At 40.9% G+C, this 27,122-nt stretch overlaps 1 protein-coding gene across 5 annotated transcripts in view; it reads right to left on the reverse strand.

Annotated features, from left to right (window-relative positions):
* Positions 1–27,122, reverse strand: part of CACNB4 (calcium voltage-gated channel auxiliary subunit beta 4) — a 109,975-nt gene that overhangs the window by 18,873 nt on the left and 63,980 nt on the right. For all 5 annotated transcript variants that reach the window (XM_049805554.1, XM_049805562.1, XM_049805578.1 and 2 more), the window contains 8 exons: positions 14,997–15,116; positions 14,529–14,651; positions 10,477–10,607; positions 7,987–8,063; positions 7,590–7,609; positions 7,395–7,475; positions 5,191–5,249; positions 1,028–1,137 (listed from right to left, as the gene is read on the reverse strand). In XM_049805554.1, the coding sequence (XP_049661511.1) occupies positions 1,028–1,137; positions 5,191–5,249; positions 7,395–7,475; positions 7,590–7,609; positions 7,987–8,063; positions 10,477–10,607; positions 14,529–14,651; positions 14,997–15,116 (721 nt within the window). The remainder of the gene's footprint in view (positions 1–1,027; positions 1,138–5,190; positions 5,250–7,394; positions 7,476–7,589; positions 7,610–7,986; positions 8,064–10,476; positions 10,608–14,528; positions 14,652–14,996; positions 15,117–27,122) is intronic.

Below are 27,122 nucleotides of genomic sequence, written 5' to 3' on the forward strand. Positions count from 1 at the left end.
TTACATTTCTGATATTCATTGTTCTGACCCTTCTTAATCATTCACATGCATGTGACAAATTTTAAATCAATAAACTCAGCACAAATTGAAGCCTCTAAGTTATACCACCAAAGTACAAAATTGCTGTATGTCAGCAACTCACATGCTTTTAATTTGCTTAAGAGCTGCTCCACAGAGCAACGCATGTTCACAGGCACAGGAAGATTTAGTAGTCACCTTTGCAGCACTTAATTTTGGGGTGCCTACTCCTGTACCAGAATGCCAACTAGAAGTGAAGCGTCCTACGACCTATACCTCTAGTTCAAACAATCACTCAAGACGTCAGTGAATTGGGTTTAAGAGCCTTTTCTTCCTGAGAAGATTGAAAACCAACTCCTCCTACCACCTAGGATGGTGTTGCAGAGACCGGGTTATTGGCCTGCATATACTACACAAAAATTTCCACCCTTGTGAAAGACATAAAAATTTCATCAGGCCAGTGTAACCCAGCAGTCATGATGCTGCAAGAAGAAGGTAGGAAGACCCAGAGACTCACAGCTAGACAGCAAAATTAAACTGTAGCTGTTCAACATTAAATACAAAACCAGTCCCAGGGTCAGGAACAACATGTCTCCTTGGCTGGACAAGGTGAAAGTTCTTTGACACTTTGTGATATGGAATTAAAAGCACAGGGCTGAGAAGAGGGAGCTGTGAGGCCAACTCACCTTGGGAGGAAACTGCACTGAACCCATATTCTGACTGCAGGCTCCTAACACATCTTTTGCAAATAATACTCTAATACTCAATAATTGCACTCTAGCCCAGGTAATTGCTTAACGCGAGGCTAACACAGTACATTGTGCTCTCTTGCTCTTCCTTAATCAGGAAAAATTTGTCTCCCATTTGAATATGTGAAATTCAGAATTATACATTAAAATGCTGTAGACACATTTAAAATTGCAGAACTGATGACATCTTGAAGGCTGAAATCCTGTCACTTTCCTCCAGTATGTAACCATGTTCAGAATTACATGTGTCAGTGTCTTACCTAAACTGGATCTTGTATTTGACCGCTCAATTATTGCCCTCTTGCTTGGATTATTTAGAACAGACCTTTTAGCAAGAGAAATGTCAGCTGTCACTCTAGTTATTGATATCCTACGAGTAAGAACACAGGACAGAACAAAAACACAGTAGTCAAATTTTCAGTGCACTGCACATGATTTACAGCTACATTCCATTCCAAAGTGCAAAGGCAATAAAATACCACTCAGACATGTTTTATAGCTGAGTTATGTCATCATTAAAGAACAACTGAAGAGAAATGCTGCATAACTGTAAAGTATTTTCTATTCCCTACACTATCGTAGACTCTGGCATATAGTTTCTGCTGTCCTACTTAATGCATTAGTTAACTTTTCTCCTCCCCAACTCACCCATCTCCTACACGAATTTACACAGTACCATAAATACTACGAGTTATGTGAGTCTTAGGGCATACAGAACAACAGAGTCATAACAGTAACAGCACTTCTCTTCCCAGATAGTTAAACCATTGATTAAACCTGACATTGCTGAGAGGTAAGGAAAGGCGACGTCTGGACATCCGAGCAGACCGTGTCACTCGTGTCTGAGTGCCTGTGAGTCACTGAACAGAGCCACTTGCTTTGGGAGACTGCTCCTCCAACGTGTACTCTCCTTTTCCAGACAGGGAGCTGTGCAGGTGGGCTAAATGACTCGGCTCATGGTTGAACAGGAGAAAAGTTAAGTTGAGCCACACCTACGTGTACTGCTGGAGTCTCCTCTTTAACTTAAGGTAGGTGATTTTTTACTTGATCTGTCAGCAAGCTGACAAGAGACAAAAGGTTGTAAAACAAAGACCACAGAATCACTTCACTTAAAATCCATTTAGGAGGACTGTGATGAGCCAAAGAGCCATGAATAATGAAAAGAAAGCAAGCTGGAAATTACTAGCAGCTATTCCACAGAATGTAAGATTTATGCAGCTCCAAATGAAATAATCATACAGAGGGTTAAAAAGAAGTGCAAGTATTTTTCTATATAATACATAAATAAATTTATTGCCAGAAGATACAGTAGAGACCAAAAGTACAAATTAGTTTAAAAAAAAAAAAGAGAAATTAATGGATCATGGGTCTAGAGGTGACGATAAAACATGATGGTCCAGATTGCAGCTCTGGCTTGGGTTGCTCCTAGATCTATTACTGCTGGAATCAGAGACGTGTAACAGAGGAAGGACCACAAATGTTCACCTACTGTGCCACATATAAGAAGCATTTCATTCTTCCTGAGAAAGAAGTAATCCTAAGTATCACTGTCACTGAAAGATGTTAAGAAAAAAGCATGCTTTTGCTATGTTTTATTTACACGGTGTGTAGAGTCAGGCTTGGTCTATGCAACAGTGACTAAACACAATGCATTTAGAAAAGGATGCCGTTAGAGCCTCTGCAGGAGCCGTTCCCTGAATGCCTTGTGCCAGCCAAGCTTTAGCAGACTCCTTTCAGCGGGCCTGCACAGCACAGCCCTCGGGCCTTTCCTTTAGTTCACTGGCCAGAAGAGGATGTTGCAGTTACAAAAGAAGGAGCTGACAGAAGCCAAGTGAATTTGAGGTAGGGAAGGAGTCCTGCTACTTCAAGCCTTACTGAAGTCTTTTGAAAAGCTCCTCCCTGGACAGTCATTTTCCTTTCTTGGTAATGTGGACCTGTCACAAAATTGCAGAAGAGATAGAAAGAAGGAAAAGGAAAAGGAAAAAGGAAAAAAGAATAAAGAAAACAAAAGGCGAGAGGAAGAGAAAGACTGCAAAGCCATCAAAGTTGGCAGGAGGACCAAGAAGCAGCTGAGGTGCTTGAAAAGGAATTTAATTCATTTTCCTAAAGATACTCAGAGCTAAAGTCAATTGTATCAGCTTGCTTGTGGCATTTAACTTTTTCAATGGCATTTAACTTTTTCAATGCTGGAATTTCACACTTCTACCTCATCTAGTTGCCAATATTGCCAACAGCAATAGGATTTCCAAAAAATACCTCACTTCAGGCAGGATCTCTCCCTTTAGCCCTCTGTGCAGACCAAGGGCATGGTGGGGATAAAAACAGAAGAGCAAGACAAGGAGCAGTCCTGCAGTCCTGCCTCCTATCAAATTAAGCAGCCTGAACGGGTGTGTCTAAGTGCGCTTTACATTTTCTTCTCTGTATTTAGGCACTGCTGATCTTCGTGGATCAGGCCTCCGCTGATACGTTCTCATATAGGGTATAAAAATATACCTCATAAAGAATATATTCATAGCAATCACGTCGTGGCAACTGGAGATGACTTATCACTTCCAGTTGCCATGGTTTCCTACCGAAAACAATGACTCTCAGTTACCACTGGCACATCCAAAGCTGACAGACATATGCCAACAGCTGGAAGAAAACATACGCTGCGGTTCTGTACCTACACCTGATGCAAACGGGCACCGGAGCTCATGCGCTGAGCTGCAGTGGAAGCAGAGCAGTCACACCGCTCAGGAGTGGGGAGAGGATGCACTGACAGGACGCCTGAACAGCTCAGAAAAATGACAAATTTAACTGCAGGCTGCCACGTACAGCGCTTCATCTGTCAGGTTTTAAATCAATCACTATGTTTGTAGGATCTGCTAAAATCACTTGAGCTGGGCAATTAAAAATAGGGGAGGAGATGAGCTGTTTTGCAGAGAAGTTGATCATTAAACATTCTAAGCTGTTTATGGGTTAGCTAAGCACTACCATCTCCTCACTGCACCCCAAAAGGTACCTTGACCAAAAATCCTACTCCACCTCTTCTAAACAACACACACTAGTATTTTCACTATCCTATTGCCAATGTTTTAGGTATTGTCAAACCTGACAATGTCATATACTAGCTAGCACAGCATAAGCTCCTGTTCACAGTTAGAACGTACTCAAGAAACTAGGATAAAGGAAGGGCAGAACATGCCGAAGATGCAGCAGACACCTACGACTACTGATGAGCTCCAATGGAAAGGAAAAGATGCCATGGACCAAGCCTACATTCCTAGCAAAAAAATCCAAATTATCGCTCTCACAGCTCATCAGGAAATATTCTCCATGTTCCAGCTGAACAAGATGAACGCTCCTTACAATTTTTGAAGTTCTGACACGCTTTTTTCTGTATTTTAGTTCTCAGCATCTCCTTCTTCAAACTGCTTTTTTAAGTGGTTTTGACTACCAAGAATATTTAAGTTCACTTTTCTTAAGTGTTGGTCTGAAGCACTGTTACTGCACCCTGTTGAAATCTGCTGTTTCTCATACTTATTTCAGGGCTAGGGTGTGATTAGTTTTATTTAGAGAACATCCTGCTGTACAGGAGCCTGGAACTTCACAACAGGTGCTGGAATGAACCTAGCTCAAATAGAGCAGCTTCAAAATAAAATCAAGAGGCACTTACACTTGGTGTCTGCACACTTTAGTGGCTGGCTGAGCTGGTCCAGCAGTATACACTTGTATCCAATGGTTAAGAAATTCTCATATGCCCAAATGATTGTGAATAAAACTGTACTTTTACATGCAATCAAGTCATGCTTTCTCAACTGTTCCACCCACAAAAGGAACTGGACAGCTCTTTGAAAAAGAAAGAAATCCACTCAGTTCAATCTACCCAGCATGCAGTCAGCTCAGGCTGCAGAGCAGCGGCTTGGGAGCTCCGGAGAAAAGAGGGCCAGTGGTGAGCCAGGAGCGCGGCTCTGCCAAAAGGGCTGTTCGCTGGGTGGCACCGTTCCCTCCGACTCCCGGCTGAACAAGGGGCACAGCCTGCTTCCCAGGGAGACACTAAAAATCTAAGCCTGGTAATGCCATCTTTAAAGATATTCTGGCACTTTCCATGTGCCCCAGTCACCTTTCATCTAGATATCTCCTGTAACTTCAGGCTGGTAAGATACTGAAGCAGAATTATTCTATTAAATTAAAGAAATCCTACTACAGACATAGCAGATATGAAGATACATGCACTTCTGGTAATACGTTAGCTGTGTTCCACCCCACAGCTGGCTGCATTTCGATGTTGTTACAAAGCCTGCAAATCAGTTTTGAACATGCATCAATCTTCTTGCATTAAAAAAAAAAAAACCCAAACCAAAAACCAAACAAAACCCACCACACTAAAATGTTAGTAACACATGGGGAAAACAAGTGTGAAAAGGACAGTATTTCTCACCTCCCATCAAACCTGTGCTTCAGGAAGTCAAAGAGAGCTTTCTGCATCATGTCTGTCACCTTTGCAGAGGTGAGGAAGATTGAACAGGGAGGATTGACAGGAAGAAAGAGAAGTCAAAAGTAAGAAAAGAGGTAAGTAGAAGGATACTGCCAACAATCAATACCTTTTATAGGTAGCAATCATTTAATTTTCACGCTCTTGGCAGCACGCTTTGTAATAAATACTTGCAAGTTTTCTGACTCATTCTCCGAAATGCGGAACGGAGGATGTGAGAGCTGTCACTCTGCTCTTGTCTTGACTTACACTGAGGCATTAGAGCATACCTCACCACCTTCCATAGCAATACCATTCCCAGCAGGCTTCAGAACATGTCAGAAGCGTATGGGACTATTCGGGTTGAACAGATCATTTGTTTTTTTCCTACAGTAACATTATTAAAACTGGCTTCAAACTTCAGATACAAGATTTAATGTGTTGGATGACTGTTCGAACAGAAGAGAACAACTATTCTCAGAGAGGTCTACAAGCAGAAAAAATGAAGGTTTCCATTCCTGTATAAGGGAAAGCATCTGAGAGAAGCTCAGCCTCAACAGCTGTCATCTACTTTATGGAGTGAGCTCCTTGTCCTTTCCAGGACAGCTCAGGCTGACACCTATTATTTGCCAGTCTAGACAGGAACTTAAATCAAAGCCCCCAGGCCTCTGGCAATTTATTTCTCCTAGGTTGTCTTTCAAAATGGTTCTTAGAGAATTTAGTCAGGAAAAAAAATAGTCAAAAGAATTTTCCCAGGTAGGCTGCAAAGTAAGATCAACGTGCTTCTGTTATGTAGACCACTATTTGTAACTGAAATTAATATTGTAACTGCGTTACCATTTATACACCTTTATATGTTCAAGATGTCATGTTTAGTGTTATTTTCTTAAACAAAGGCGTAGTTGTAGAGGTATGTAGTAACAAAAAGCCTCTATTCCCTCTGAACATGTGAGTCCCTAGGCAAATTAATCTGTGGTGCAGCACCATGAAAGTCAATGGATGAAATTTACTCCTGTCAAGAAACATCACCATAAAATTAAAAGGCAGAGAGTAGAACATGAAGTACCTAATTCCTGCTTTGCTAAACTACGCGTTCAATCATTCGTACAAAAAAACCAATGCAAGAACACTGCATTATGCTAATAATGGTATCCTGTTGTAATCTTCCAAAAAGACCATTCCAATATGTTTAATATCCTATAAAGCACTAGCAACATTAATTAAGCTAAATGAAGTGTATCTTTGATTTTATGTTCATGTTCCTTTAGTTCCTAATTCAGCAAAACACTTAACAGATGGTTAAGTTCACCAAAATGCCCTGCTAAAAGCCTATGCTTGTTTAGCACGTGTTAAATGCTCATTTGAATCTGCAGCAGGCTTGAAAAATGCGTGTCCTGTTTACCTGTGCATGTTATCATACCTACTTCCATGTGGAACACAGGCAAATAATTTAGAAGGGTTAAAGGTTTCTTTACATATATATTTCAATGTACTAATAATCTTTAAAAAAATAAACATCAAGAAAACACACTGAAATAATAATCATCAATTCCCATAGTCAGTTTGAGGAGCTGGAGAACAGAACTGAATATGCTGCAATACTCCAGCTACTTCATTTGCCAACACTAAGTTTCATACGAAGATTTAAAGTTTTTATAAGTGAAAAAAAGGAGAACAGTGGCGAAGCCTCTTCAAAATTTTTGCTAATTAAGTTCAAAGCATGTGCTAGTTTGACTAAAAGTTTACATGTTTACAAAAGTCTAGCTAGTTAATTTGACTGCTCCAACTTTTTCTTGTGGTGGACACAATTCTCTTTTTCTTACTTCATTTAATCAAGAATAACTGTACTGAAAATAAAGGATGTGCCCTGTGTTTAAAACAATAAAACTGCAAAGAGAGTGGCAGTACTTACGCTACCTACCCTTCAGCTGAGACATCACAAGTAACAGACACGGTTGCAAGGTAGAAAAAAATTCAGCTGGTACCTTGCCCAAACAGTGCAAAGTGCTAACTATGTTCGTAGCTCTTTTATAACATTTTTGACAATTATTTAAGCCAAGATCACTTTAAATTATCATAAAACAGTTGGACTGGACCACACACACTGAATGTACTAAGGAAGATTATAGGTAAGAAAACACTAACTAACTGCAAATGCCTGGAATACATACCTCATAGCCTTTCAGTGATGGACCCACTAAGACAACAGGTCTCATTGATGGTACTACATCATATGGGGGAACATGTTCTGTCTAGAAGAAGAAAACAACCCTTCAGATCATTAATCGAAGAAGATCCATATGAAAATCCTGGGAATTATGTATTAGAACTAAATAAAATAAAATGGAAACAAAAGTAATACTTACCACTTTTTGTTTCTGTTTTGCTAAAAGACCAAATAAGAACTTGGTTAAAAAAAAAACACACTGTGTATAACAACCATAACACTTGCAAACAAAAATCCCTTTGTCAATGCACTTTCAATTTCTCTCAGTTCACCTCCCTTTTGGTCAGCCCTGTTCAAATTGGTCATTCATTCCATTCTGGGGCAGCTGCCACTTCTCCCAAGATTTTTTCCCAGTCCCTTAGCAACTACTGCATGTCTAGAAATAGATGTCTTTCTCCACCTCCGCACGCAAGCACTTTTCTGTAAAATGTCTTAATAAGTCAGCAAAGGGGGGAAACCCGCACTTTTCATGTACAGTTTTTAAAATAGAAGTATTAGATATAGCAAGAGTTTCCTTAAATAAAATTCTGTCTTACCCGTGGAAGTAGGTGTGGCTCGAAATGTGCCAGAAACCATTTCTCCAAGACTTGAAGAAGAATTTCCACTTGATTTCCTATGGTATCAGAAAGAGCCCCATTAATGCCAAGCACCCAGAGATGCAAATGTGTGAGGTTTCAGATAGCGGCTACAAGAAATTCCCCCATGACAAATCACACAGTAGAGAAGAGTCTTCACCCACATTCATGCTGCAGGAAAGCTTCCTCTGAAGCGAGAGGTGAAGAGTACCAGGCAGGGACATGGGGAAACCAAAGCGTCTGTAATTAAGTAGACCTCCACATGTGGAAGAGGTGCGTATAGGCTATGAGGGGAGAGCAGGTTCCACTACAGCCTGAGCAAAGCTTTTCTGTGATCTGCCCGTAGGCTGGGAAATGCAGCAGCTCTAGTCATAGACATCTGCTAAACACAGCGCATAGCCCAGCTCTGCACGAGATCCCCCACCCAGCACTCCTCCGTCTTGCTGGGTCTCTCCACCAGCATTGCATGACTAGCCAGACACATCTCTCGGGAGGTTTGGGATCTTAACTCTTGCTTTAAAGAGCCTTCGTTGTGTAGCAGCAGTGTTTTAAGTAGCTCCTTCTCCCATTCGCTGTACCTCCCTGCTTCCAGCTAGGCAGTTCTGCCCGGGCCCTGCCCTCCTCTCCCTGTGTGATGCACCCAGCGTAACTGCTTGCGCAGCCAACACCCAGCAGACTGGAAGAAGAAACTGGTTTGGGGAGGGGGAAGATGTTCGGGTGAATCAGCTTTCTAATTCAGCTCATTGCACAAGCAGCTGAGGAGGAGATGGGAGGAGGGAAGGAGAGCTCAGGGCAGAAAGGACTATTTAAGCAACCTGATTGCCGCGGGGGACATCCGTCTTTAACACAGTATTTAGTATTTTTCGTGACATACAGACTAACCAGCAAGAGGATGCTAGTCCCAATCAGTAAGTACTTTGTCCTTGCTTTCTTGCCATATGCTCTCTGGAGCAGGGATTGTTTACTCCTGGACTTGGCAAATCCTTTGCGAACATGTACTAGACTCTAGCAACCCTCTTTAATAGATGACTTTTCACTGCCTTACTCTGACAAAACTAGAATTCTTCTTCATCACATAGAGCCTTAGTATCACAGCTAGTCACAGCTTCTAAAGAAATCTCAAGGTACAGATACTATATGACTACATCTACCAAGGGTGCTCAAAAATAAACTATTTTATCATTACACATTACTTGCAATTTTATCATACAAATCCAGGAGTGTTAGTGCAGACCACTTAAAATCTTACAAGAGATCCTTTGCAGTATTTCCCCTGTCTCTTTCATACTTGATATTATTCCTAATATTCTCCATAGGTGACATTAGACAAAATCTTTGCAAGAATTGGTGATTTGGTGCAGTCAAGTCCATTCATAGAAGCAGAGAATTTTTCTAATATGCTGTATCTGAAACAGTATCCTAAATACACTGTTAGCATCCATCTCTCTGAATTAGATAATCTTCTTTCTGTACATTTCAGATACACTAGCTTCCTCTGAACCTATTTAAAACATTATAAAAGCAATTTGGAAAAAGCACAATTAATGCTGTTCAATCATTCTAAAAACATTTCCCCAGATGGTTTATACTTGAAATGATTCCTGACCTTGATTAAGTATATTAGTATGCCAAATCCCTAACAGTACTATACAGGCTAAATTATGCTCCTCTTACTGCTATCTATTAGGTCCAGATTCAATTGGCTCACATCTCTTTACTCTGCAGTACTAAAAGTTTTGTTCTCCTTCTTAATCTGTATGAACGTTTAAATTTTGTTTTCAAATAGTGGGAATGATATGCTAGTAGTAAAGTAATTTCTTTAAAAAGAGGGGAAAGTATTTTGTGTATTCAGCCAATAGAATAATGACTTCAGTGACTGAACTGAGATGATGAGAAACTGGTTTTACTTCCTAGACCTGTGACCAAGTTCATATTTTTCCAGAGACTTGCAATCTCTGGCTCTAGCAGTGTGGAGACACTCAATGGTCAGGCTGGAAGATGAAGAATTAAGGAAGCTGAATGACATAGCTCATCTCTAAAGTTTGGAAAGTCTGGTTTTGGCCAAAATGAAGAGAAAGAAGAAAAAAAAAAAGAAAGAAAAAACCCACAACCTTAAGAACATAACAGTTGGGAAAAAAATCTGGCAGCCTTTGAGCACCAAGCTGACTTTAACCCATGGGGACTTAAAACTTTCTAGCCCTTCAGAAATTTCTGTCATTACTACTCATACCGTATTACTGATCTTTCCTAAAGTCAATACACATTTTTTCTTGTTTATCATCGTCAATATCTAACACGTCTATTCTCTGCAAATATGTATTTTTATTTGGAATCCCAAATCAAACACTCCTCCAAATGCACTGCAATAAAAAAGAATCAAGTGACCTTTGAAAATATTGTCCAGTGTCAGAAATGATTTTAAATTATTTTAAAAGGTTACAGCATTCTTACCCTCCATGGAAACGTCCTCTCTTCTGCTCCTGTTGAATGCGGATATTCTCCAGTCTAAGCGGGCTTGGAATAAAGCCGATCTCGCAGCCCTCCTTAACCAGCCTTCCTATCCACCAGTCATTATTATATTTCTGGAACATAGAAAGGTTACTGGCTTCGGTTCAAAATGCTCCATGTCCGAATATCCCTTATTTTATTACCCACAATCCTTAACTCCATACTGGTCAATGAAACCAGACTCACACTGACATCTGAATGCTGGACAATCTGTGTGAATTTAAGTTAAGTTATAAGGTGCTAGGCAGTATTCGGAAGGTTGATGTCTTCTCTGCAGCTGGGCAACAGTGGAAAGCAGTGTCATCTATGGCAGTACTGGCTTATCTCTTAACTGCCTCAACACATCCTGCTGCGACTTCTCCTTTGACGTCACCAACTGAGGTGCTGAGTGTGATGGTGGTTTAATGAGAAGAACCAATTTCTGGTGAACCAAGGCCACCGAACTACCTCACAGCAGCCATATAAAGCAGTCAAACATAAAAATAACACCTTTAGATTACCATCAAAACCATCATTATTGGTCCCTTGTAAAATTTAATGGTCCACACCCAAGACCACCACCGCCACTTTTCCTTCCTCCTTTCCAGGTACTTTTACGGATGTTATTAACATGTTATCCCATTGCAAAAACCTTGTGTGGTGGAAAAGCTCTACAAACACCATTCTAGAAACCGAAATAAAGAAAGACCAACCTATCAAAGACAACACAGAAAACTTACCAGCTCCAGCAACGAACCAAACTCGTACCTGGTTAATGCTATGGTAGAGCTCTAACCAAAGTTGTGACACCTCTCTACAAATGAGGCTTTTATAGTGCCCCTGCCTAGAAAGAGCTAAACTCTTTGGAGGCATATGCTTTTAAATTTATGACAGTTGAAGAAAAACTCAGCCTTAGGAAGAAATTTTAATATATACCTGAAAGTATAAAATTTAATTTTATCATTAACCTTTAGTAACATATGTCTTTCTGTATTACTGAAAGTCTGGCCTAACTTTAACGATGGAAAGATGAAAAGCAGTATCATAGTGGATGTCACAGTGGAAAAGGATTTGTTGTAGCTGGCTGCCAGCAGCACTTTTGAAGAAAAATATCTGAAAACCTTATACTGTGCTATGGTTCATTAGGCACCTCAGTGCACAAAACAAACATTACTTTTCACAACCGACTTTCAAGTCATTAAGACCAGCATGAGTATACCAATTTTGTTTGCATGCCTTGAGGAAAAAGTTATCAGAGAAGTCTCGTCTTAAAAATGATCAGTTCTTTTGGCCCCACATTCTCAAGCACTTAAGTTCTTGCAGAAACACACAAATACCGTGTCCTAGTTGTCGAAGGTACAACAGTGCCTAACTGAAGTCTCTGAAACATACAGAGCCTCAACATCTTTGGAAAATAAACTAGCCTTTTTATTAAACCATACACACACACACACACAGAGATACACAGCTAAGGAAACACAAACCTTACACCCTCATCTTGAAAACCTGTCCTCTTTATATAGCTGTTATTTATGCAAGATGTTCCATTACTTTATCACTTCAACTTTTAAACTATTTATTCTTCATGCTGTTATGACCCTGATTCAGACAAGGTCAGTAAGCAAAGCTTAATTTTAAATATGTTGCTTCTGCTTAAGTGGACAGAACTATTTACATTCTTTAAAATAGACAAATACTTGAAAATCTTGCATTCTGCTGTTGTAAATCAGTGAAATCAATCAATGGATTTAAACCACTGTAAAATCTGAGTCTTATGAGCATCACCCATTCTTTTTTTGGTTCTAAATGTATGGCTTGAACATGGGAATCTTTCTTCCATTAGCAGGTCATGGACCTCTGAGTGAAGCCTCTAGACATGAGATCAGAATCAGCGTTATGCTGAGAATATCTGCACAATACAAATGATAACGATGCAGCAAGGAATACAGGCTATTTGCATTAGGTCATTACCTCCCATATGTTATTCTTCACATTCAGCATGTGGGAGGACTACAGTTCATTCCTATTGGTTGCCATGCCCATGATTTCTTCTGCATTGTCAGTAATTATTGCCACTTCATCTTTTAAGTAAGCACATATAGTCTTGTAGGAGACAGATGAGACATACAGGACACATTCTCAATATAGCAACTCATCAGTTACTGCTGATGTTACATGCTGTCAGCAGGGTGACCTTACTTCTCACCTAGTTTAGCATTATTCTAAAATCTGGAACCATGCTTGTTCTAGTCCAAGCAAGCCTGCCAGATCATTGAAAGACAAATTCTGCAAAGCCTTCTTCCATGCAGCTAGACTCCAGCATGGGGAACCATTCCTGAAATCCTACTGAGTTACAGCCATAGCTTCAGGCAAGCTGAAGGTTTCAGTGTTAACAAAGAAACTATGCTAAACCCTTAGCAGAGCTGACAAATACCAGTAAGCCAGATGGCTTACAGTTTAGTGGCAGTGCAATCCTGGCCATTTAAATCTTGGAAGAAAACACACAGAATGCCAAGACATGGACTTGGGATGCTTTTCTGGAAAAATGTACAGGGCAGCGCAATAGGAGCTTAGTAAATTAAATTCGATCACTGGCCTGACAATAAGGTAGCCACATCCTAGGAAAGCCACGATCAAATACTTGTTTTCATGGTGATGTATTGAGTTATCTGAATGGTTACACAGGAGAATGTACACTAGAAAGATAGTACATCAGGTAGGGTACATTTCTGGTGTGGGTGGGAAAACATCGGGGAAGGCAGCTGAGAAAGTGATCTGAGTGCTGTAATGGATGCACCTGTCTGCATTCAACTCTGAGTGCTAGCGAAGGACATTTTGCTGATGGGAAGCAGGTTTAGAAAGTGGCATACATCAAGGGAGTTCAGGTGTGGTGCTAGACAGAACAGAACACATTCCTGGGGAACTACGAGGAGGGGCAATCAATCCTGCATGCAGAGACAGGCAGATTCAGATTCAGTGCTCCACTTCCTCAGCAGGGATTTAAGTAGTTCCACACAAATATTTAAAAAAAAGAAGCACACAAACAAAAAAAATCCAAATAAAATTTCCATCTGTTTGCAGCAAATTGAGAAAATGGAACGAGGGAATCAATTGCCTTCCTGTGTCCTTCTCAGGGAGAAAGAATCTAAAGCAAAAACCCCTGTCCTACCACCAACCTCTGCCTCTAGAGGTGCAGAAGCAAGTGTTTTCCTCCTAAATGTGCTCAGTCTAAGGGACATAAGTGCTCTGAAGTGATGACAGACACATTCAAAGAAAGGGACAAATGAGTACTCAACACCCTAAAATAAACCCAGAATGCAGAGATGAAAAAATGTTTTTGCAAGCTGCAAGCCTATGTACAAATCTACAAAACAACAGGGGTTTATGCAAATTTGGAGGGCTCACTTCAGATAAAGAATTGCAGAAAATATGCTCAACATGCAATTTGTTTTTCTCTATCAAAGTTATACTTGGGGCCCATTTATTCCCATTCTTTCTTCCTTATTTTTGTACCTGTTCTCTTCAATATTTTCTTTTCTTATTGCATTATTCTAAGTTTTATTTCCTCCCTTACAAGCCTATCTGGTGCTTTATTAAGACCTGGTGTCACTTAGTGCTACTCTACTTTCTGATCAACAGAATCCCTTTCTATTACATAATCTCTGATGCATCACAAACTTCATTTGATGAAAATAATCTGTATCTACAATGTTGAAGGGTATTTAAAATATAACAAGATGTCATTTCCTACCTGTGACATGAAAATCCAACAACAACTCAGCAACATCAAGCGTTAAAAAAGTGCAAGATCACCATCCCACAGTGCTGGAACTCTAAAAAGGCTGAAGTGCCACCACATCATCACTAATCAGACATGTGCTGTGCTCTCCTGCCTCCACTCAGCTCTTGGCTCTCTTTTTAATCTGGTATAGCTCAGGCCCAGCTTTTCAAATTGTAGTCGTTGGCATATAAAAACATTCCCTTTCACATTCCCTTTTACTACTACTTGGTTTTACCTCTTTAATGTGTAGGAAGTCCTTGGCATCAAAAGAGATGGCAGTGCTTGGGACAGGAACATCTTCATCCAGAGCGCCACAGTAACTCACATTAGTCTTAACAGCAAATGCTACTGGTTTGGACTACAAATAGAAACACACATCACAAACAGTGGAAACTTTTCTGAATCAAGAACTGTATTGAATTACCGAAAACCTAGCAGAGGACATTTGACAAATACATCAAAATTCAGACCTAATAATTTCACACATGCCAGCAGAGTTCAGCTCGCCAGAGAAGATCCCCATTTATACAAGAATATTTACACTATATTCCCCCGAACATCTTGTCTGCAGAAAACTTGACTCAATTGCCAAACTATTTCAAAAGATAGCATCATCATTATAAACCAACAGTATGAATTTTAACACTAGGCAAAAGATAAATGCCACATAACTTAGTTATTATTAAAGCTGAAAAGAACACACCTTCGCCCTTTCAAGTTGTATAGCGGCTTGTTGTTCTCTTTCTTGGCGGATTGCTTCCCTATCTTCTTCCAAAGAGACATCAGAGTCTGAAGGTCTGCTTGTGTACGAATCTGCTGAGCCCTGAAATTAAATTCATGGCACTAAGAAAATGTATGTAAGAAATAGAAACCCCCTCCCAGTCAGATTCATAAAATACTTTACAAATATTTGTTTCCTAATTTCTTTGAGTGGGTTTTACACATTGTTTCTAGCACAAAAAATCTGCAGAATTTAGCAGAGAAATAACCTGGCTTTACTGATCAGGTGCACTAAGCCAAAGACAAAAATCCCAAGAAAAACCTCTCTTCTCCACTCTCAAAGAATCTCTTCACTTTCTTACTGACACGGTGAAATACAGCTCAGTTGTGGGCACTGTCTAGAAATCTTTATAATGTTTAAATCCTGTTTGACAACCTTAGATTCAAGATTGTCAAGGGCTAGGTCACATAAAATATAATTAAGGTATTATAAAGGTGGTTAGAATCGCCCCTCCCCGTAAATACAGTACCATTGTGTAAGTACTTCCCTCCCTGCTGTGGGTGCCACTCACATAAAGCTTTGCTCTGTGCTTCAAGAGGGAAAAAGTGGCAAAAGTCACATTATTAAAAGCTACTCAACAGGGCAACACAAAAGCTATACAATGATATGAAATGAAAACAGCACATACAAGCAGCAGCAGAATGCAACAGCCTATAAGGGAGGAAATAAGGTACCACCACAGTTAGATTTTTTTTTTTTTTTTTTTTGTCTGGGACATTATTCAGGACACCTGGCAACATCCAAAGTATGCAATGACTTCTCTCTTCTTTTTATAAAGCAACCTGACTCCAGCATCCTACACTGCTTATCTTTATGTTTGTGTGGAGCCAACTAAAAGACAGGTTTAATCTTGCAAAAAAGGTAAGGTATGGCAAAGGGAATGTTTACTCATGCTGAATCTGAAATACCAATCCCCCTCTCTCCAAAACCTCAAGCACACACTTGACCCAGAAGCCTAGCAAGTCTAGGATTGGAACCTAGACTTCAAGGAGCACCACTGATGGAAGTGTGTACGACCGGGCATTCATACAAAAGGTAAATTTTCACTATAGGCAGAAACTCCTACAAAGATCTTAAAATCCTCAAGTGTAGGTCTAAATTTCCACTCAAGGTAAATGTTAAACAGGAAATATATGTCCCTTATTGAGCCATTCCCCAAGCAAACTGAATTTTTACTAATAAATTAATATGCCTGTCTGGTGAACAATGGCCTTTGCTTAAGCCAGACTCCAGCCTTGCAGAATCGTGTTCTGTTCCATAAAGCACTTGACTAATTCACGTTTGGGTCGTTAGTCTGCTCCCAGCTTGGGAGACGACTGCGTTTCACCCTCCCCAGTCCGATGCTCTGCACTGGCGGCAGGTGACATGCAGCAATCACAGTCCCCAGGTTCTGTATCGCAGCACTCAGCTGGGCTGGGAATGGCTGCTGTAAAAGTCAGTATATGAAGTTTAGCATAAAAAGCTGCACAGTGTTTGCATTGTAGTCTAACTTTTTAACCTACATATTTTGCATGTCTTAGGAAAAATAACTACACAAAACCACTATCATAAAAAAGAGAACTTCGAAAGGATCAGGTTAATGCAGAGCTGCAGATCCAGCCCCAGTACTGTACTCTGTAGGAGGAATATATGGCAATGTATGACCACTGCTAAGAGACACTGTTTCTATTCTTAAATATGTGAAAGGAGTAATGTGCTGGACTACATATGGTGCATTGTATTTTATAACCAGCGTAACAAATGATTTCTAAGTCATCAAATTTCTAGCAACAAATTGAAGACGTATCATATATATCTACGTATTTGTACCTCTACAGAGCTTCAAAATCTGTAACTCTATACGTGTTGCAAAAGAGCCATTCTACAACTTTATGTCTTTCAAATTTTTTTTTTCCTTAAACTGATCTATGTCCTGCAGCACAGGAACACATATTCTATGTAATCTACCATAGAAGTCAATGTTCTGACTCTCCATGTAAACTAACATACTCTTAAATATTGACGTGAATACATATCCATTAGAAGACTCCTGGCAATGAACCACTGATGAGCATATGCTCTCTTCTTGCCACATACTCATAACTTGGCCATAAGCATGGTACAGTCACCAGGGAGGGCAGATTTCCTCTATGTCAAGAACAGGATTTGCCTAACATGAGCTAACATGCAGCTGTGATCTCAACAGACCAGAAAAGTCCCTTCCCAGGACAGCTGGCCACCCCGCACCCCATGCACCAAGGTGAGCTGGAAAAGGGCAGCGTCCCTCTCAGCAGCCGTGTGTCTGCAAAAACACGCGTTCGGGGTCCTGAGCTGGAACAAGTCTAACACCAACAGGCTGAAAACCAGTGTTAGCTGCTGGCAGCAGCACAAGCTTTTTCCTAGCTCGGAAGCCAGGCATGCTGCTCTTCCTTCTGCTTCCTTCGGGATGTAGCAGAGACCAGGGAACTCACCAGCCGCAGCACTTGGCTAGACGTGCACCAAAGACACCTCCCAGGCTGCTCAGTGGCTGCCAGTTATTCCTCTCTCCCCATCTTGGGGGCAAGATTAAAACTTCAGCTACCAAATGCATCACCAACAGCAGCGTAAGAACGTTTCTTCCCTGGTCAGAAGTGAGAGTGCAAAGCATGCCAACTTATCACACCTAGGTGAAATGGGAAGCAGGAAACCTCCTGCCTAGCCTACTGTTCCAACTTACATCTCTGTTCAGCAACTGGCGGGGAAGCCTATCAGTGGGAGACTGAATTTATATGGTCAAATATTCTAGTCCTAAAATTATAGCCTGTTCTCCACACCAGAGCCTGCATTGTTCATAGCAATGGAAAAAAAAGAAGAAAAAACCCCAACCAACCAACACAAAAAACACCCCAAACCCACAACAAAAAAACCCCCAACAGACCAGGAGCTGCAACGGCAGACCAACTTACTGGTAGAGAAGAACAGCTTATCATTTATTGTCCACTAAAGATACACCCTGAAGATACAAAATGCCTTATAGCTGCTGATCATCACTTTTTTTTACTTACAGACAACAAAGCTTCAATAGCAGCAGAAAGGAAGAAGGAAAAATAATCACAGTCTCCAAATAATAAATCAAAATGCATAATAATAAATACAAATAATACACTGCAGCAGGAATGGGCTTCTTTCCAAGATTTTAGTCCTACCTGGCATAATACATTGCAACAGGAACGCACCACATCCTGTCATGCCTGAAGCCTGAGACAAAGCCACTACTGCTGTCACAAGAGTAGCAGACACTGCTCCTCACCCACGTGCTCTCTGACCATGTCATTTCCCCCTTAATTTTCTATGTACTGAAAAAGTGTATGAGAACAAGGCACAGAACACATCACTGACAGGACAGGTATCAGCATCACGCACGTAGGTAGACTGCAGAAATCATCTGTATGGGGAAATGGTGAACAAAAAGTGCACAGGCTCACTTCTATATATTTATTCAAGTCCTCTGGATAGGATTCCATGTAGCTCTGTAAGGCAATTTAACAGAAAGAGATACCTATGCTGGACGCACAGTTTCCCATACTGGCTTTTAGTAGTGTATGTTTGAGCACTGACCTATTTAATGCTGTCAGAACAAAGTAGTCTTAACCAAAGCAGCTGATAGCACAAGGCTACCCCAGGCTGCTCTTCAACGCTAATCACTGCCTGTATGCCAAATGATATGGATTGGTACAATCACATCTGCATGATCCTTCTCTTGCAAGTTATGCCAAATAGCAAGTGGCTTATCTGAAAGATGCAGCCCCAGGACTGTGACTCACATGATGCTGAACTGCAGCATCACACTGAAAACAAGGCACAATTCTGCAAATAGCAGCAAGATGGGCAGAAAAAGCAGTCCAAGGTAAGTAATGAAAACTGGCATTCTGTAACGTACCGTAAGCATGGGCCGAGGAACGTGAGTGTCCACATTCGGTCAGAGCAGAAGACCAAGCAAGATTAAGGTTTACTTTTCTCAGCTCCATCACTGCCCCACACTGAGCAAGACTACACCGTCCTATCGGGTATGCGCATTTATTTACCCTTGCAAGTCATCTCACTGACTTCCCAGTCATCTCATACTTCTGTTAGCACCACCCTTGATTTCTGCGCTCTGCATTCACCAGCCAAGATGCATTTGTAGTTATGGTGGACTCCTGGCAGCAGTGACTTTGACTCACAAAACAGGACTCGGAATCTGATTAAGGCTTCCAGGAACTACTACAACCCAAGCAGTCCATAAATTAAAAATAACCCTTGTGACCCTCAGAAGTCCAGCTTTTCACTGTTTCTTAAACCCATGCACAGACAAAAGCATCAGTTCTCGTATTTAACTTTCGGTTCTGTTTAAAATTTTTGATTGAAGATCAGAATATTGACAGCAATATTGACAGAACACTGTGCAACAAACCAACACAAACACTCATGCCTGTACAGCACCAAGTGCAATGAAGTTCTGGACTGACAGCTCTTAGTTGTTGAAACTGCAATAGATGTGATGATACTAAATACTATGATGCATCCATGCTCTCGTCACAGCTGGGAAAGTATAACTGACTGCCTGACTACACACTGAAAAACCAAATTATGCTAGTAGTCTAGGGGAAGTGAGAGGAGAAGAAAGAAGAAAGAAGGCATTCCCCACCTTTTTCTGTACACCAAAACTTTATCAAAAAGACCCTTTAATTTCTTTATTTTCATATTGCTTAGAGCAGCAAGCTGATAATTTAGGACCTATCGCATATGTCCACAGTTTGACATTTGCACGTAATATTCAAGGACCAATTAGCATGCTAGCTGTTACCCAACCTCAACCTCACAACCCTCTGGGAGACAGAGGAACTTTGTGAAGTGGAAGCATATGCAATGAGTTCAAGTGCACACCAGATTTGACAATTTTGAAGGCAACAGGCTTTGCTAGATAATTATATTATTCAAGGCAATGAAAGACTCGTTTCTTATTTCACAGCCTTTTTACTTTGGCCTTCTGTGACTTTATTTTTCTTGCAATTTATTATTTATTTTCTCCCTCACTCATTTTCCTCTCTCATCAATTAGTATAATTCAGCTCTGATAAAAACACTGAGGTTTGAAGCAAACCCAAAAATTCTAGGGAAAAAGGGTAAAGCAGAAAGAACAGTGGGTCTGTTTATCCAGCAACTACAAAATAATGGTAAATCATCAGTCCCTGTTGCTCACTGGCTGGTCTTACACTTGAGACTGCTGAAAGATACGTGCCGAGATAGCTGGATGACTGGAAAGGGTAACGCAATATTCCTTGCAAACATGGTGTTTCTATGGCCCAGCCTGTATAGGGAGGAAAAGTTCACATGCATCCTCTTACTGGACAGCACAAACAACAGCCAGCCACAGCCAGCCTTCCTGCCTGCTGAAGAAAAGAGCAGAACAAAATACCAACCTTTAGCTGTTACAGTTTCAGAAGGGGGAAAAAAATAGAGACTTCAGTGAGGTTGCAAATAATTTTTTTTCCAACTGCCATAAATATACAGATCTGAATTGCCCTCTATCCAGCCATAATTTGTAATACTCTGTCATATAGCTTGTGCAATTAAAGCATCAATCCATAAGGAGCTTCAATAAGCCAGATGACATGCAGTCTCTTTTGAAAAGATTTAGGGTGCTGCAGAGACCATCACAACCCAGAAAGCATTTCTGAAAACATACCCTGCTCAGAGAAAAAGCTTCTGCCTTATCCATTAAGCAAGACAACAGGGCAGCATTGTCTAATTGTAGGCATCCTCCTCCTACAGAAGGACTAGCTATGGGCATTCTGAGCGCATCTCTCCGTCCAGGAATAAGCAGACATTGAGCACACATGGCAATCACTATGCTTAATAAGGCATACATGCCACTGAAGAGGAAAGCCCTCGTATCTGCATTCATACACACGCGTTGTTTTCAGCTGAGAACATGAAAAATGTCTTTGCAATAACAGAGAGTTCACTTTGAAAATCCATAGCACTTTAAAATGACAAAGTATCAGGACTGGCAGCACACCTCGAGGCAGCCAATTATTTTGAATGGTTTGCTGGAGTTTGAATAATAGCAGAGCTAGGGACAGCATGAAATACTTTGGGGGAAAAAAGATGACTCTTGTCCCACCCTGTCCTCACCCCTGCCTGTCTCTCCTCCTGTGCCTCCTCTTAGTTCCTCCCCACAACAGGAATCCCACTTGGTACCTTCAAGTTTCCCTACAGGTTTTTGGATGTTCAAGGCAGTTTCACCTCCAGCAAGACACAGTATGCAAAGGCCCCCAAATTCCTCAAGATCCTGTCCTGATGCTGAACACAAGAGGTTACACAGCAGGGCAGAGAACTGAACCAGAGGTCACTCTAATGCTTTTAAACTGGTCAGAACCTCAACTAAAAATTTTCTAGCACACATTCAAGTGTGTGAGCACACATACAGCACAATGGAGGTTTAATAGAGCAATATTGTACAAAACAAGATCGCTCATCATTGTTTAGCTGTTTTATACTGGAGAACAGACCAAGATGGCCTTGTAAAGCACAATGCCGACTTTCTCCTACATGCTATTTTTCATGCTTACCCTGCGTTGTCACATTCCTGTCTCTGCAAGGTTGGGGTCAGCTAGCAGATTCCTAACTGAGGGCTAGTGCACTGAAGCCCTGCTGCACAGGAAGCCTGCAACTTACATAATAATTAGTAAAAGAAAAAATTACATTTACAGATGGATATACAAATATGGAAACTTGTCTTAGGTTGGAATTTGTTCCATGTTGATTCTGCGGTGTTATGTTGACACTGTATGGCAGAATCAGAACCACACAGGCTGGGAGGAACTGCAGACTCTTGCGTACCCTGGAGGAGAGGGACAATACAGTGGATTTGGCTTGCTGCAGTGGTTCTGTGGCTGGTTTTTTTTAATGAACTGTTACCAGGAATCAAAGCATCAAAAGTAGACTTCTGGGTGCAATCTTGATGTGTCCTTTAATATCCAGCTCGTTCAAATGTCCTTATATAAAGCTGGACACTAACTTACGGATCTCTCCCCTACCTCCAATTGCCACAAAAGCAGGGAAGTACCACATTTCGGACTGGAGCTGTTGTTACAGCACTGCCAGGAAACACTAAACCTGCGTGCAGAGAAGCTGAAATTTCATTTCTCAGCTGAGACACAGAATCATGGAGAGACTGGCTACTACTAGTCAGTTTGGCTGGATTAAATACGTATTATCATGGGGCTTAAATGTTTTTGGATCTTTGGTTTGCAAGAATCAGAAAGCATTTCTTCCCATTGAATAGAGCTATTCATGATTAACTGGGCACTTTAGCACTTGTGGTTCCTCCAGTTGCCGAAACCTCTGATCAGAGAGGTTTTCCTGCACATGAAATACAGTGCTCCTGGAAGGGGCTGGCGGGGTGCTAGGATGCCACAGGGTTATCACTCACAGCTAGGCTGCTACCAGAAGGGGCTGCTTCCAGACAGTTTGATAATTTCCCAAGAAGTTGTCTTAGCTGAAACATAGAAAACAGCAACGTGACCCTTGCTCTCAAGCCAGACCATATTCCAATCCACACCAGGCACGATTACTCAGTTTATCTGAGCAGCAAGAGGGAAGAGCTCATTCCAAACCAGTACCATTTTTGATCTAGCTGCATTCAGTATGTCTCATGGTAACAAGTTATCTGCACGAGTACTGTAACCAACAGCATTTTGTACAAAAGCAGGCAGGAAGCATTCTCCCTGCCACACAGGTGAAATCCCAAGATTTCATCCTCCCAAACCAGGACAGAAAGCTGAGATCTCATAACCCCTGGTGCAGAGTACTCTGTGCCGAGCCCACTGCTCCTGGCCAAAAGAGCAGGCCAAAGCTCAGCTCAGAGAAACAAACATCTTGTGCGAGCCAGGAGCTGCTGTCTCTGCCTGTTCGCAATCCCCTCTTAGCCACAGCACCAACCTACGCAGGCAAAGCCCGTCTTTGGCAACGATGTCTTGTCCGCAAGAGTAATGTTTTCCATACAACAAAAATTGCTGGCTATTTTTCAGAATTTGTATTTAGAGACAATTATTTATTTAAGTTACATTGTGATACAGGTCTGTTAAACTGCTTATATACAATGCTTCGGAAATTGGCATGTATGTGCATGGAAGTAATAAGACTCTTTTTTACTACCAGAACAGCAAACGCAAGCAAAAGGTCAATATAACCCCGTCAGAGAGGTGGCCCTTTCTATTTGCCATATATTGCAAGGTTTTAGCAACTCAAGGTCTGTTTATTGTTATTATTACTATTACTAGATTGTTTTTCTTCGTTGTTTTGTCACTTCTTTTCCATTACAGTCATGGTTTTATTCATTCATTCACTTTAAAACGAATAATAAAACCCCTGTAATCATTTACACTCCCACCTTCAATAATGAGCAATGACAGCCTGCTCAAACTTCACTGTGATTCGGGACGTCAGCACTGCTCGGAAACAAAAGATAAATCCTAAAGCCTATTTAACTCCAGACCATAGCTCTGTCCCTGGTTGGCACTGAGGTCTTTTCACACTCTACACGTGGAAGTAGCCAAAAACATAAGTAGCTACCTGGAGAAGGAAGACTGATTTCATTAGCAGGAACATTACATTAGCCCATCCTCTACAACCCTTTCACACGAGATGTATTCATCAAGAACTAGAGCCTCAACTTGAAAAAAGACCGAGTGCCCTCAGTTCTCTGCAACTTTCAGTGCGAATTGAGGTCAATGTGCATCGCACATGAGGCTATGTGCCTCCTTAACAAGCTCCCAGAAACTTGACAAAGTTCTTGACAAAGCAAAAGGAGAACAAATAGGCGCAGTGCTGGCTGCAGGGCCATATGCTGCCATATGCCACGTGCGCTCAAGGAATGATTTTTATTTTTTTTTAAACATAAGACCTACTCCTTGCAGATGCAGTTCAATCTAAGACCCAACATAAACCGTCTCACTGGTCCATGTGCATTGTGCAGTCCCTCTGCACAAGATTAGCCTCTACACAAGCTAGTCATAGTATCTGTATTGTTCCCACTGCCTGAAAATGTAGGTTTAACTCACAAAGGTTACTACTGTAAGTATGCCATAAAGACAGGTGTTACAGAGGAGAAGTACTAACATATTTTTACAGGAAAATAGGAACCAAAACACGTGGACTTTAAAAACTCCCACATTTTAAATAACAGTGGCCACTACTGTTGACCACAGTTAGTGCTCACCTGGTCTCAGCATGCAGGGTGGGCAGCTAAATTTAATTACTGGGCAGGTGATGTAATTAAGAGGCAAATACAAAACAGTGGGTATCTATTCATTTGGCATGAAAACATTACTGTGCTGCAATCAAAGTTGGAACCAGAAAAATCTGCGTGTGCTGCAAGAACAACCCCAGTAAAATACTGCAGAGAGGTCCTACCCTAAGTACTGGAGTGAGACTTCGGTGGGAGCTCAAGGCAGCTCAAGCAACCCTTTGCACTAAGGAAATCAGAAGGGTTATTTCCACATGTAAAGGCTTTGCAGAATGAGGTGTAGACATTACACTAGAAGCCCAGCCCCTCTTTTGCTTTTAATATCCTCTAGAATTATCAATATCCCCTAGAACGACAAAATGTGTTACAGCTGTTGTAATGTTAAATAACAAGGTCCGGTAGAGCTGTAGGGAAGCATTTTAGTAGGGCTTTTTCACAAATTCACATCTAAGAGACAATGTGAATGTGCCATGGAAAGTCCAAACAGGACAAGGTTCAGTTCCCAACCAAATCATTTTCTTGCTGAATAACTGACAAACACACAAGCCAGCTGCATAACCATTTTGCATTGAGTTGTGATTTCAGACTTAAATGCTCAGTAATTATTTCCTTCTATATGTTTGGTAAATTTATTTAAGACAACTCATTAGGTGTCTCAGCAATTTGGAAATTACTAGGTAGTTAGAACATGTTTTTTCTTTGTGAATACTAATTATCAGAAAATAGGGCAATTGTTCTACCATTTCTTTTCATGATCTCTTTTTTCACCGAATTTAAAATCTTGCAGTCACATCTCCTTTCTCAAGCTGCCTTCAGTTCAGCACAGATTGTGTTTTAACATCTAAGAAACTTGGTTTAAAAAAACGTACTGGTAATATATACATTTACTGCCAAAATACTACATATTTTCCTGTAGTGTTCAAATGAACACGCAAGATGTACAAGATTTTGCCTGACATGCATTACAGGTATACACATTCACTAGTTGTTACATATCGAAAAGGTCTACAGTTTGAAGACCTACGTAGACTAGAAAAGAAGCCCAAGATAGTGGTCATTGAATATGTTAGCTGTTCCGAACTTTTCCTTTTCACATTTTGACAGATGTAACTTCTTATGTTATAAATAACTGTAAACTCAAATGTTATTTTGCCTTTGCCAGAACCTCAAACACTAACCGGTCAAGACAAAGCTTAGATGTTTCAGTGGCAGAAAGGACAGCGTAAACTACTTGAAGTATAAAGATGGACGAAATGTTTCACTAGCTAGTCCATCAGTGTTTCCGTTCTCTTGACCATAAAAACGCATTTACGTATTAGTAATAAGTAAGTTACTAAATGAATTGTGCCACTAATCAGACTGCTCCAGCTATCTTACCTCTGCTGGCAACAACTACATAGAACAGAGGAGGGTACCAACAGTTACCTGCTCCCCATCACAGGAAGGGTTCTTAGCTGCTATATTATTTTGGCCTATTATTCAGCAAAGCAATTAAGCACAAGCCTACATCCACGCTCTTACTCAGCAAAGCCCATCATGTTCCTCACAAGCACCTGTGCGAGGACTTGGCTGAGTTTTGTCCCAGCACTACCTCGTTGGGAGTTAAAACCCATCCTGGGAAACAACAGTAAGTTCTAGTACGAGTCCCTCCTGCCACAGCTGCTGGTTTACTGTAGTTAAATCATTCGGCTCCAAGGCAAGGTCTGTCTGGGTCTCCCTTGGCACTAAGCCTTGGAGTACTCTGCCCCAAGGAAAGAAACCAAGACTGCCTCTTGGGTATCTCTAACCTGAAATATTTGCAATGGGAGGCTGCCAGAATCTGCAATGTGTCTGCCTATGGCATTCACAGTAGAACTGGACAATGACAGACATGAATATCTGCTTATCCTTTTTCTACCCCTCCCTCCAAATTAATAATTTTTATTTTGAGGTGAGGATTTCCCCCTCTCCCCCCGCCAAAAAAAAGAGTTTAAATTCAGATCTTCCCACATAATGTAACAACTAAAGCACTTATTCTACAGTCTGCAAGCAAACTGAAGGTGAGGATCACGGTCAGATAAATGGCTACGGGCTCAGACTGTTTTTCTCCAAAAGTATGTCTGAACCACAGAATTTGAACAATACACAAACCTTTTAACCTCCCATTTTTCTGTTCAACCATAAAAGAGCAAAGATCTGTCTGGAAATGCTCTGATCTGTGTTTTATTCCAACTGCTTGTAGTTGGAAGTGTGATTCAATCAACAGCTGAACACCTCTAGCCTGAATTTTGCTTCAATCTCTGCAGCTGGTCCCTCTTTTTCATGAAAGCTATTCAGAAGACCCAGGAGAGGAAAAAAGGTGTATTTTCCAGTGATAAAAGGCACCAAACTGAAGCTGCAACAGTATAGAGACACTGCTTTATTTTTCCTAATTACTTTGGCTCTTGAAAGCATTGAATGATCTTCCCAAGGCTCTGGGGAAGCTACTACTATGGAGTTTTATGACACCTGATAATAATACACCAGCTAATAAAATTGCACCTGTTATCCTAAATGAGCTCTCCTGGAAAGATGATGCTTTGCGTCTGTCCCCAATAACATGTTAGGAAGTCGAGAATGTTCTTTAAGTCTTCATGAAAAAACAAAAAAAAGAGACAAATATTGCCCCCAAACTAAACTTAATCATACTGCCAACTACACAAGCATCTGTGTTTACCATATGTGGTCTACCACAACGTTTCCTCAGACGTACAGCATAAAGTCTTCAGCCAGAAAGTCTTCAAATAATGTGGTGTATTTCTAAGTCACTACCTAAACCCC

The sequence above is a fragment of the Accipiter gentilis genome, chromosome 1, assembly GCF_929443795.1.
Source record: "Accipiter gentilis chromosome 1, bAccGen1.1, whole genome shotgun sequence".
NCBI classification, from domain to species: Eukaryota; Metazoa; Chordata; class Aves; order Accipitriformes; family Accipitridae; genus Astur; species Astur gentilis.